At 36.3% G+C, this 13,129-nt stretch overlaps 2 protein-coding genes across 2 annotated transcripts; both read left to right on the forward strand.

Annotated features, from left to right (window-relative positions):
- The first annotated feature begins 1,439 nt into the window (after positions 1-1,439).
- On the forward strand, positions 1,440-6,302 carry LOC129235725 (glutathione S-transferase D1-like). The gene is made up of 2 exons (XM_054869731.1): positions 1,440-1,516; positions 5,520-6,302. The coding sequence occupies exon 2, from the start codon at positions 5,527-5,529 to the stop codon at positions 6,154-6,156; it is 630 nt and encodes a 209-aa protein (XP_054725706.1). The 5' UTR covers positions 1,440-1,516; positions 5,520-5,526; the 3' UTR covers positions 6,157-6,302.
- A 4,249-nt stretch (positions 6,303-10,551) lies between these two features.
- Positions 10,552-11,836, forward strand: LOC129235726 (glutathione S-transferase D1-like). Its single transcript, XM_054869732.1, has 2 exons — positions 10,552-10,638; positions 10,824-11,836. The coding sequence occupies exon 2, from the start codon at positions 10,825-10,827 to the stop codon at positions 11,470-11,472; it is 648 nt and encodes a 215-aa protein (XP_054725707.1). The 5' UTR covers positions 10,552-10,638; position 10,824; the 3' UTR covers positions 11,473-11,836.
- The last annotated feature ends 1,293 nt before the right edge of the window (positions 11,837-13,129 follow it).

Below are 13,129 nucleotides of genomic sequence, written 5' to 3' on the forward strand. Positions count from 1 at the left end.
GTAATATCAAAAGGCATTTCGATTCCTCCCACAAAAATTTTCTACTCCAATCCAATATTTATTTATTTTGGTTTAAATTTCCCACTGGGCTGCTCCCATTCTCTCGTTCTCACTTATACACTCACATTTTTCATTTTGGACAGCACTGTTTTAGGGCGATGGTGACAATGGCACAAGAATAATCTCTGTGGCTGAGAGTGAATTCATTCGTTGGGAAACATCTTCGCGTATTGTGAGTTCCCATTACACAGTGTTCTGTAATTTTACCTACCACTGAACCAAGGGCGGAACGGTCAAATATGTTTAAAGAGATTTCGACTTTTTGTCATTGATCCTCTTGATCTTTGGCTCTCTGTTATTTTTCTAAAATTTGTCTGTATGGGCGAGTGTCAAAGAGTTTTATGCGCCAGCACGAAGTGCTATCATCTGATATCCTAGGGGTATGAAGTTGCAAATATGCCTGATGTGTTTCCAAGCTTCTACTTAGGAAACTCATACCATTTGTTTGCACTCTAGAAAGTGCATACATTGAGCTTATCCAACTGCAGCAAACCCTACTACCATCGCATACAGGAGACTAAATTTAACGATCACTTTGTACAACTTTCAGTTCTTACCCGTGCAGCATAGGTTTATTTAGGAAGTTTTAGTAGGCGCAATTTACCCCAGGTGGAATCGTTATTCGATTAGACGCTCAGACTACAACCAATAGGCTCCCAGTTTGACAAATCACAACGCAAATCCGATTTTCGGGTACTGTCACAACGGAAGTTCCCCATAAGTTTGGCGATCCGTAATAATTTGTAATTCATCATGATTTCTCAAACTATTCTGAAAAGATGCGCTAAAAACTACCTTCAGGCCAAATATTGTAAAAGATATGCCCGGTATGACAATACAAAGATAAATCAGCTCTATTGAAAACCCAGTTATTAACAATTTTTAACTCATTTTGTAATAGAAATGAAAGCGTATAAGAATCAGGGTGCATCTTCTGCTTATTTTAATCTGTTTCGCTGTTGAAAATTATTTATGCTTAATCAAGCGCTATACATACGAAACATTTTAAATTAGACGATTACCCCTTGCTTGCCGAGTATTGCATAGTAATATCAATAACATGTATGTATGTACATTCAACACAGCGTATGCATATATATGTGCGTACGTATGTATACAGAGCTTTCTCTCGTCAGCTATTCTGTTTCTTGGATATATTTTCTGATTTGAATCTGCTTTGCCGTCTGCTCTTTGCGTTTTAATTCCACAGTTTTGTTAGTAAACAAACGCCATTTATTTACAGAGAGTAAAATTATTATTACGAGTATGCTCTTTTCTGCCTTGCTGATATGGAATTCTAATAAATATATGCACTCATATATACATACCTATAACCGGCTAAATATTTGTAGGTATAAAAGGGAGTAGGTTGAGAAGGAGCGTTTAGTTTATATTTTATTTTTGTTGAAGTCAATAAAGAATTACGAAATACAGGAATTTCAAATCTTTTAAACAGGTAAGTCAAATATATAGATTAAATATTTAGTGAAAGCGTACGGCTAATCCGGAGCAGTAAGCAGAAACTTTGATTTTAGGCTTTGTATTGGGTTAAGTTGCATGCAAAACCTGTTTTGCTAAATATTATTTTATTTGGCCGAGAACTATATTATGTTCATAGCAATAAAAATAATATAACTTGTCATATTAAAACCCCACAGCTTGAGCCTCTTCCTAAATTTGTGTTGTGTTTCTTGATTTCTACTTGAACTGATTCCAATAGATGTGAGATCCGAATTCGAAGAAATTTACAAAATAGTTGATTTCTTTACGAGTTTTTTCTGATTCTGATTTCTACTATGACGACTGTATATGGCATCATAATTTATTAAACTTAGTCTAGTTGTGCAGCCTCTCTCTGTTGGGATATGCTTCATGTAAAAGCTCTTCAATTCGAAATCAGATAAGAACAATAGGAAATTAATTTAATTAAAACAGCAACAGTGTGAAATAACAAATTAATTCTGACTTTATTGAGAGATACATTTATGTTATTATGCATGTGTCTCCGTTGTACACTTTTTTTTTTTTGTGGAGTAGAGGAAGCATCAAAAGCCTATGGGCGAAGCCGTGGTGTGGGACTTCAACCCAACTAAACCCCTCCTCATGTCCTACGGTATGCCCTCCTGGAACTTCACCGTTAAGTAGTACGACAGGAGGCCGTTGTGAGTATATTATTACTCAATCGTCTGTTATTGTCATTTTGTTCTGTACATTGTGTTAAGGAGCTCTTTCCAGGGCCCTACGTGCATATTCCGCGTATTGATGGACATTGGACCAATATATGCCGCGCCGTTTTTTGTTCTTCGGGGCACTGCGGGCAGTACGGGTCGTTCTCAAGATGGAACCTGTGTAGGTATACTTAGAAGCAACCGCGTCCAGTCAGCAACTGTGTGATACAAAATCAATTTCCCCGTGTTTTTGCTCAATCCACCTTGCAATGTTTGGAATCAGTTCAAAGGTCCATCTACCTTTCTCGGATTGCTCTCATCATATCTGGCATTCTTCAATTCTTCAATTCGCAGCTTTTCTTCTGTGGTAATTCAATGGTATTATGTAACCTATACATCTCAACCGCGAGAAGGTCGATAGGCACCATTCCCGTTATCACATGGATTGCGTCATCTGAGACCGTGCGATAGGCACTGGCTACTCGCAGGGAGCGAAGTCTGTATATGGCTCGTATGTGTTGGAGGTACGATGGCTGCGTGTTTGCCCAGATTGCTGCTGCGTACAGAATCACTGAGCTTGTGACTGTTAACAGGAGTCTCCGTATACTTGCACGAGGGCTGCCAATATTACGAATTAGTCTAGTCAACGTGTTATTTATTCTTACGGGTTTTTCCCTGACTGACTGTAAATGGTGCTTAAAGGTCATTTTCGAGTCAATGAGTACTCCCAGAAATTTGATATATGGCTGCGACCGTAATCACTAACTCTTCATGTACCCGTCGTGTTGTCAGTTTTTTGAGCTGCAAGTTCTAACTTCACATTTTTAAGCCATCTTCTAATTTTTACAATTGCATCGTTGCATAACGCTTGCAACACGTCCAGATGCTTTCCCACTACCACCAACGCAATGTCGTCTGCGTTTCCAATGAGGGTAGCATTTTCAGGAAGCTCAAGCTTGAGGATACCGTCATACATAGCATTCCAAAGTGTTGGGTCAAGCACCGAGCCTTGTGGGACACCGCCAGTTACTTTATATGTTAGCCTGGAGCTCATTCAAAGCGGTTTACTTGTTAGACATGGTCTATTCTAGTGGCTCCAAAAACAATAATAGAGTGCTTTCAACTCGCATGCATTCCGATAGTGGAACGAATTCCGAGTGCGCAACACCATGATAATCAAAGAAAACGAGTAGCATGACTTTCACTTTTGACCGCCTTTGACGTGGTTTTTTGGGTTTCGACATGCAGCCGCTTGTTGACTGGCTTGCATGTCAAACTCATATACCCATGTCTCATCACCTGTTATGATGCGCTGGATAAACGTTGGGTCCGAATTCACTTGCTCAAGCATGTCTTCAGCCACCTTCTTCCGATGAATTTTTTGAAAGAAATCGAGCTTTCTTGGAACGAGTCGAGCAGCCACGCGTGTCATGCCCAATTGATGGTGTAAAATGTTGCGAATTCATTCGTGAGACACGCTAAGGTCACGAGTTACCTCTTTCAAACTTAAATGATGGTTTTCAAGCACCACTTCCTTGACTTTGTCGACGTTTTTATCCGTTGAAGACGTTGATGTGCGACCAGATCGGGGCAAATCTTCCACGACTTCCCGGCGCTCTGCAAAGCCTTATACCTCATGTAGACCCGTGTTTTTGATAAAGGTTAAAGCAACATTTTCAGTGATTCGGCACACGAAATCCCGTTCAAAACACAAAATGTAATAAAATTCTTTCTTCGATATTTTATCCATAATGAAAATCGCAGAGCACACCTGTGGTTATGATTAAATGTCAAAAACAAGCAAATTGACAGGTCACGCTCAAGCTCTGCGACACTATAGAGGACAGTTGTACCAACATTCCAGCAAAAAAATTTAGACATATGTGAATGCACGCTTTTTAAATGAACAATTCCCCATATTTTTTTGACAGAATGTATAAGTCGTGTTTAATAAATTAAATTTTTGTGTGGAAGGTTTTCTGAGCTTTCTGCGGTTATAAGATCGAAACCAGATCGCAAACAAAGATAATTGATTTTCAACTCGATGTATGCTAGTGAGTAATGGTGCATTATCACTATTGGAGGCGGTCTTGGTTGCTTTGGAGTTAAGATTGTAGGCGAAGAGTACGTTTCATTTTGTTGTGCGGCTTTGGGCGGTAAAAGAACCTCCGCTATTTCTGGTGATGAGTCCGCTTTACGCTTCTAGCGTTGTTTCTTTAGAATCCATTCAGGTGCTCGAGTTAATTATTCATCTATCCCTCATTTGAATCGACTCTTCGTTTTTATAATATTTCTGATTTCGATTTTGCAGTTGCAAGTTTTTCTGTGTTTTTGTGGGCATTTTACGCCCTATGCTCTTTACACATTTGCTCGTTTTTTTCCAATTTTTCTGGTAGTTGATAGTTATTGTTCTTTGATCTTCAAGAAGTACACTTCTGGTTGCTTTACGTTTGAACAATATTTGTAAATGCAATTTAATTTCCAAAGTTAATGTTCTGACGAAGTGCATTTTCATCTCGCACGTATTACTCGAGAAGCCTATATATTCTCATTGGCCCATTTTTTCTTTGCAAATGCTAGAGATATGAGCAAAACAAGTTTTGTCTAATTCATATGAAGAAAATTCAACTATTTTGTTTATGTTTTTAATAAGACAGTTAGAAGAACGAAGCTGAAAAGAAAGCATAATTTCTTTAATCGCTGCATATATCCTCTTTCACTTGATATCATTACTAATATCATTTAGTGTGTTTAAGTATTTAAAAACATTTTTTTTTAATTTTGCCCTTTAAAACTCTAAAGTGCTTTAAAAGATTAAATTGCTGCGGAAATTAGAAACTGAGAATGCACCATACTATTGTATGTAAAATCTATAATTTCACTTGCATATCAAATTTTTCTTGGATAACTTTTACTGTCGCACGGTATAATACGGCCCATGCTTCTACAGCCTGCTACGAGTCTATCACTTCATTACGGAAGTAGTAACTAATGCAAATAAAAAAATAAATACAAATTTTTCACCAGCAAAATTGCAAATATTATACAAAACAATTCTAATCAGAAAATATTTGTATGCAAATATCCATTAAATAAAAACAATAAAAAATAAATGCTATAAATATTCTATAAAAATTTCTGATTGGCATATACTTATATTTGTATGTAAATATTTAATAAACAAATACAACACTAAACTACTTAGTACTTAAAGCAAAATAGTAAACACACAAACACATACGCAAATGAAAAATAATTAAATATTGCAAGTATTTATTTTTCTCTTTTCAGTCATAAAATGGATTTCTACTATGCGCCTGCTTCTGCTCCTTGTCGTGCCGTGCTCATGACCGCTCAAGCTTTGGGCATTAAACTGAATAAAAAGCTGGTGAACTTGTTTGCTGGGGAGCATCTGAAGCCTGAATTCCTGAAGCTCAACCCACAGCACACCGTTCCGACTTTAGTGGACAATAGTTTCGCCATTTGGGAATCCCATGCTATTATAATTTATTTGGCCGAGAAATACGGTAAAAACGATTCGTTATATCCAAAGTGCCCAAAGAAGCGTGCCGTTGTAAACCAACGTTTGTTCTTTGACATGGGTACTATATATCAGGCATTCTTTGACACCTATGTGCTGCAGTATATCCTGAAACAATCTGTTGCGCCGGAGACATACAATAAAATTGCTCCTGCTTTTGAGTTATTAAACACTTTCCTAGAGGGACAAACCTACGTTGCTGGAGACTCATTGACTTTGGCTGATATTTCCTTGTTGGCAACTGTGTCTTCATACGACGTTGCCAAATATGACTTTAGTAAATATGCGAATGTGACTAGATGGTATGAGAATTTGAAGAAAACTGCGCCTGGCTGGGAGGAAAACTGGGAAGGCTGCTTAATATATAAGAAGATGTTGAATAATTAAATTTATATTTAAGTTAAAGTCATTGAAGAAATTTGTTGAGATTTTATGTTAAGGCATAGAAAATAATTAAGTTAAATAAAAAAATATATATTTGTGTAAAAATGTAAATGAATAAAAAATTGTTTACCTATTTTAGCATCAACAAATTTGTGAATAATTAAATTTATATTTAAATTTAAATTTTTGCAGAGTTCTAGGTATATAAGGGGTTTTTCAAAATATTCTTCTTTCAGGTTTCACTATTTTTCTTCAAAATATGGCTCTTAGTAATTATATGTGAAAAATTATATCATTTAAATGTCCACTATGAGCGCGTCTACAGGTAAAATCCGCCAAACAGTCGATTCATGAATACGGAATTGTTGAGAACGTCAAGGTATCGGTTGACGATGTTGCAGGTTGTTCAGCTTTATTTTTTGAGCTACAGCAGCAATATTCTCAAAAGCAACAGAAAGTTGAAGCGGATGACGGCGTTGGCCTCAGAGCGCATTCTAGCTAAGGAGTCAGAGGTCTCGTTACCCTTGATACCCACGTGTCCCGGGATCCATGTTAGCATGAGGCTATTATATCTACCGATATATGTAGTTTATGGATTTACAGGACTTGACTACCCCTGATGTGGTTGGGGGACTGTCTAAGGCCATGAGTGCAGGTTGGCTATCGCTGCAGATACACATACATAGATCTGCCTCTCCATCTGTTTTCCACAACAAAGTTCATCGCTTCTCGAACAGCATACACCTCCGCTTGAAACACAGATGCATACAGTCGTGTGCAGGCGTCGTATGGAATGCTCGAGCGGTTTGGCCGGCCGCTTCTTGTTGAAGCTTTCACGAGATAACGTTGCCAAATAGCCATATAATCTTTATATACAAATATTGGATAAACAGTCGACTCTGGTTAATTCAAACCTGCGATATTTCGAACTGCTCATTAATTCAAAGTTTTCACGAGTCCCCTACAAAATCTATTTATATTTCGAATTATGTCCATACATTTTTATGCACTCGGTAATTCGAACGAAAAAATCATTGCTTCGATGCGGTAATTCGAATGCATATGGTCAAACAGTCGACAATTCAAATTTGCAAAGTTTCTTGGTGTGTTAGTAAGAACTTTGAATTTTGGGACTCCCCTGAAAATACCTTTACTGTGCGTGGTTGCGTGTTACGCATAAAACACGCTTCCGCACGCATCGCTTCGTTGGTATACAGATTAAAAATTTGTATTAAATACGAGTCCTAGAAAATATAAAGGTTTGATACATATGTCACGTTTCTGACAGCTCTTTTACTGATTGACAAGGCATAGAGAGGCACCAACTGCTCCAAAAAATCGGGTTTCGTAGAAGATCAGGACAATTCCCATATAATTATGGATGATGAAGAGCCATCAGAGGTACCAGTAGCTGACATCAGCGGTGTGAATTTTTCTGACTAAGTTCAAGTGGATGGAGTTGCTGCTGTGTCAGGATCACTAACCGATGGCGAAATTTTATCTGCAACAAATACGAATGAAAAGTGCAAACGATGAAGATGAAGGCGATACATCAGAACCTTTGGCAGTGGTGTCAGTTAAGGTGGCAAGAGACTCATTCGATAACTTACAAAGCTTTTGTCTACAAAACGAAACTGATGAAATAGCACATCAGGCACTTTTTCTCCTTCAAAAAATTATTGAAACGTCTGAGCAGCAGCAATGTGCTTCGGAGCAAACACGTATAAATTAGTTATTTTCAAAGATTAACTAATACACATTATGAATATGTAGAGCATTAGCAGTTATATAAAAACACTTGATAATTCGAAGTTTTATTTATTTTCTCTCAAAACTTTCGAACCATTTAATATTTCAAACACTCGATAATTCGTAATACAATATTTTAAGGGGTTAGGGGTAGTCAGAGGCCCGAAAAAACTCTGAAAACTTTCGAACCATTTAATATTTCAAACACTCGATAATTCGTAATACAATATTTTAAGTTGTTAGGGGTAGTCAGAGGCCCGAAAAAATGATGATTTTCACGAATTTTTTTTTGCTACTTAATTAATTTATTTAACAAAAATAAAAACATAGCATAAAAACATCATGTTTTAACTTGACTTCACCAAAATTTCAAAAAAAAAAATTAATAATTGCAAAAGTTATCGCTGTTTGTGCGAAGCCCGTTTCTCCAGAAGTCCCTTGCGGTGAACATCACAAGTCCTTGCAGATTCATCCAAAACCAATCGGACAAGAAAAATTAGTTTTATTTATAGATAATCTTGTGCCTGATCGAAGCTTTTTTTTTTCAAAATGAACAAAATGGCGGCCTCAGAAAATTTTTTCCAGATTTTAGAAGGAAAAACCAACAGTTAATTGTTAAAAAAAAATCGAAATTTTTGAAAAAAAAATCCTTCGATCAGGCACAAGTTTTTTATGTTTTTTAAAAGCTGTATAAATTTTATTGAAATCTACGTAGCGGTTTTTAAGTTACAGTGTTCACCAGTTTGAAAAACATAGTTTTGAGAAAAACGCATTTAAAGTTTTGCTATCGGCTCCGGAGCGGCCGAGCGCCCTTTGTTAATTGTTGAATAACTTGAAAAGTATTTGTCGGATTCACTTCAAATTTTTACACAATATTTTTAAAACATTATACTTTAAGAAAATGCAAAAAAAATCGATTTTTTGAAAATTCTGACTACCCCTAACCCCTTAAGAGTCCCTCGAATTTCGAATTAACGAGAGTCGACTGTATAAAAATAAATTGCCGGGGTAGCCGGTTTGAATGATTATTTTTTAGTTTGATTGGCTGGAAAACAAAAAGTGGAAAAAACATAAGAAAAAGCCGCGACTTCTTTGGTGGATTAAATAGGCTTAGGCGAAAAAATAAAAATCGGAGAAGCCCTAAACAAATTCTTCAAAGTCCAAAATCTAAAAAAACGAAATGGGTGTTTTGCAGAAAAATTTTATAAGAAACCAATAAATATTATATTTCGATAATGAGCACTCATGCAAATATCCACTTCAGATTACTTTCATTCACAAGTACCTTCAATGTCGGCCCTATCATTTAATAGCTGCGTCATACATTATTTTTGCTACGATAATTCACATCATGTGGTATGAATAAATTTTAGTGGAAAGTGGAATTTCAGACACACATAATTTAAAATATAAGAAAAAGTGGGCTGTAGGGAGGGTGGGGAAGCACCGGAACCCCCATCTTGGCCAATGCAGAGGTGCAGAGGAAGGCGGTGTGCGCCGGCGCATTGTCGTGATGAAGGGTCCAATTGTTGACGAGGTCGGGTCGAACCCGGGCGACGTGGTTTTTCAGCCGAAGGAGCACTTCTTTGTAAAATGCCGCGTTTACAGTGCTTCCTGGAGGTACAAACTCCTTGTGGACGATGCCTCGAGAGTCGAAAAAGATGATCAGCATGGTTTTGACCTTGGATTTCGACATGCGCGCCTTCTTGGGTCGTGGCGACTGGCCACCGTTTTACCTGGGCACTGGACAGAGATTGGTCCCCGTAAGCCTTTTTAGCCCAATGATTTCGGTACTCGTTTTGTTTAGCTTTATGCAAAATTTGATCGAGTAACGTTGCTTCAACGATCGCTGCATTTTCGCCACTGCAAAATCCTAACAGACTTTTAAAACAGATTTCACGCGCGAAGCGATGTTGACTGCACTGCTGTTGCCAGCGAACTGGGACCGATTCGGTTGATCGCTTGGCAGACGCTCCGCGCGGGAAGGCTCATTACTTTTCAATCAAACCCTATATATAATTGGCACTTACACATTTTTTGGTGTCCGTCTTGATGTTTGATGTGTATTTTTTTTTTTGTCAATTTTCAAATTATTGTACAATCTGTTAAATTTACACAATAAGTAATTGTTTTTAAAGTAGAGTAGTATTGGAATTCTTTGTGGGTAATTAGTGCCCCCAAATTCTTGTCGCCTCATAACTTGCACAAATTTCGCGTTCGCAATAGCTCCACACTGATTAACGCGAATGCGAAATGCGAATGCGACTTCTGCATCATTTCTCGTACGTAGTTCACCAGGTACTACTAGTGGTCTATAAGCATATTTACATATCTAGTCTACATATCCATTAATTTACTATGCACCGTAAAATACCGAATACTGCATTAACTCTAATAAATAATTTCCAATTCCTCGTTATCTGAATGTGTTTACTAACGTAGAGTTAACTCCGCGAACTTCGAATGCATCAGTTTTTTGCACTCACAAAAGCAGAAGCAATGTTTTAGCTTCTCTCCATTATTTCTGCTCTCATCATAACCCTACGTGCCTAATTCTTAAATAAGTTTATGTTTAGTTTCTCCACAGTAAAGAAATGATTTTATATTTTTACCGAAAATGGCTTAAATAGACACACAGTCATAAAAAGAATTCAGTCGAGCGTTGAACAGCTGAGTGTGGGCACGAATACCGGTTTTTTGTGGCGGCACAATAAAAAAAGATCAATTCGAAAACAGGTATGTTAAGGGGAAATAACAATGGTTAGAGAAATCAACAACAATTCCTAATATTATTGCGACTGTGATTATAGCAATTAAATGTAAACATCTGTCTGGTTGTTTTACGGGTATAGCAATTACTGCCACATACACTTTTCATATATTTTATTTTCAAAGCAATTTTGTTTTTTTCCCCACTTTAGCATGGATTTCTATTACTTGCCTGGCTCTGCACCTTGTCGTGCCGTTCTAATGACAGCTCAATGTGTTGGCATTGATTTGAATAAAAAATTGTTGAATTTGAGTGCTGGTGAACACTTGAAGCCGGAATTTCTGAAGTTCAATCCGCAACACACAATTCCTACCCTGGTGGATAATGACTTTGCGGTATGGGAATCACGTGCCATTATGATTTATTTGGTGGAGCAGTATGCCAAGACCGATTCCCTGTACTCGAAAAATCCGGAAACACGTGCACTCATCAATCAGCGTTTATACTTCGACATGAATCTGTATATGGAATTCGGTCAATATTTTTATCCAGCTGTAATGAAGAAAACTCCATTTGATCCACAGCAGCTTAAGAAGTTGGAAGCACAGTTGGAAGTTCTGAACACTTTATTGGCTGGAAATGGCTTTGCTGTTGGCAATTCACTCACTCTGGCTGATTTGTCACTTTTGGCCACAATCAGCACTTTAGATGTTAGCTCATTCGCGAAAGGTGCCAATATTGATGTCAAGAAGTATGCGAATATTAAAAAATGGTATGAGAACATGAAGGCCGTTACACCTGGATACAAAGAGAATTACGAAGGTTGTTTGGAGTTTAAGAAATTCTTCAGTGGCCAATGAGTATTTGAATTCTTTTACTGTGTTGTTTAAGTGAGAAATGAAACGTACATTTTCTGTTGCTTTTATAAAGTAGTTATTAGGACACACAGTTTATACTCTTTTTACACTCTCTTTAGCTGAATAAGTCTCTGTGAAAAATGTGTTGATTGCTTACTAGTATACATATGGATATGTATGTGAAATTTCATGTATATAATTGACAATGACCACCCGGCATGATATGTACTCGTATAATTGCAAGCGCAGTGGCGCAAAATGCTCTACACACCTTTAGTGATAATCTACTCTGATATAAATTTAATTGATAACTTAGTATGTATTTTTTCATTTTTTTGGTACATAAATTAAAGTAAAGTAAATTTTACTTGTAGTATTTTTCATTTAGCATAACACAACCAGAGCAAACAATTTTTTTGGATTTAGATTTATCTTATACGAAAACAGTAATAAAATTAAAATTAAAAGAATATTTTGTACACAAATTTATTTAATGTTTAACTTAGATATAGATAAATAAAGAAAAAAAAAATAATAATAATTCCCTAATAAATAAAAAAATTTCAATTGATTTTTGGCTGAAACTTACGAAACAGAATAAGAATTTAGAATTGTGACTTTCTGAATATGCATTCGGATTTCTCTTACTTTAGAGGTGAGTAGGGTTTGAAACTTACAGAATATTTCGTATGCCGCTATAATGAATTCAAATTATAAAATTTTAATAACAAAGCCCCCACATGCCTTTGTAGGAAAATTAATTATACAAGTCGCCCATTACGTCAATTATATTTGAGACTTGTGAACTGGACAGCTGCAGTATCCAAACAGACAAACATTGGAGCGCGTAATGGTCAAAATAAAGATTTCCAAATTTTTTTTATTTAGAAAAGAAGTTTTTCCACCACTCCTTGTAGATTTTATAGAACAAGAAGTCATTAGTGGTCATTTCTACATAATTAACTAAACATTTTTTTCGGATTATGACGCTTGCAGCAAATGAGCGATATCTTATATTTTATTTATAATACATACAATATTTCGGATAATTTTTTTTTTTTTTCATTTAATTCTTAAGAGGTTGTGTGTCGAAATATTAATCGATTCCATCTCATATTAAAGCTCAAGATATGAGTGTCGACAGGTAGAAAAGAGAAAAAATCTATGTCAGTTGTGTTATTAAGAGTGCTTGGATTTGCTCTTTGCTGAATATCTCAGCATTTTTTATGCTGATCCAAGCATCATTGGCTTGAAAGCAGAAAAAAAGTTATTTTTTACATAAATTATTTCCAGAGTTCCTATTCTTTATAATGCGACGGCAATTTTTTTTATTATTTATTTATTTATTGAAAAGAGTAATAATTATAAATAATTATTCCACTTAAAAGGTAAGAAAAAAAGGAACAACTGCTAAGGCTTTCGGCTATTGATTTAAATGGTAAATTATATAGATAAAGAAGAAAGAAAGAAATAATTATATTATATTAAGTTTACTAGATGCTAGGTTTAAGATAATAATATATTATACCTATACTGGGGAAGATGAAGCTAGTACAATCGAAGGTATGTGGATCAGAGGCGTACCTGGAGGACGTTGCGCCCATGGTAGCGAAAATTATGCCGGCCCCCACTCCTCCCTTCTCTATAAAGTTATGAATGT

The sequence above is a fragment of the Anastrepha obliqua genome, chromosome 1 (assembly GCF_027943255.1).
Source record: "Anastrepha obliqua isolate idAnaObli1 chromosome 1, idAnaObli1_1.0, whole genome shotgun sequence".
Lineage (NCBI taxonomy): Eukaryota > Metazoa > Arthropoda > Insecta > Diptera > Tephritidae > Anastrepha > Anastrepha obliqua.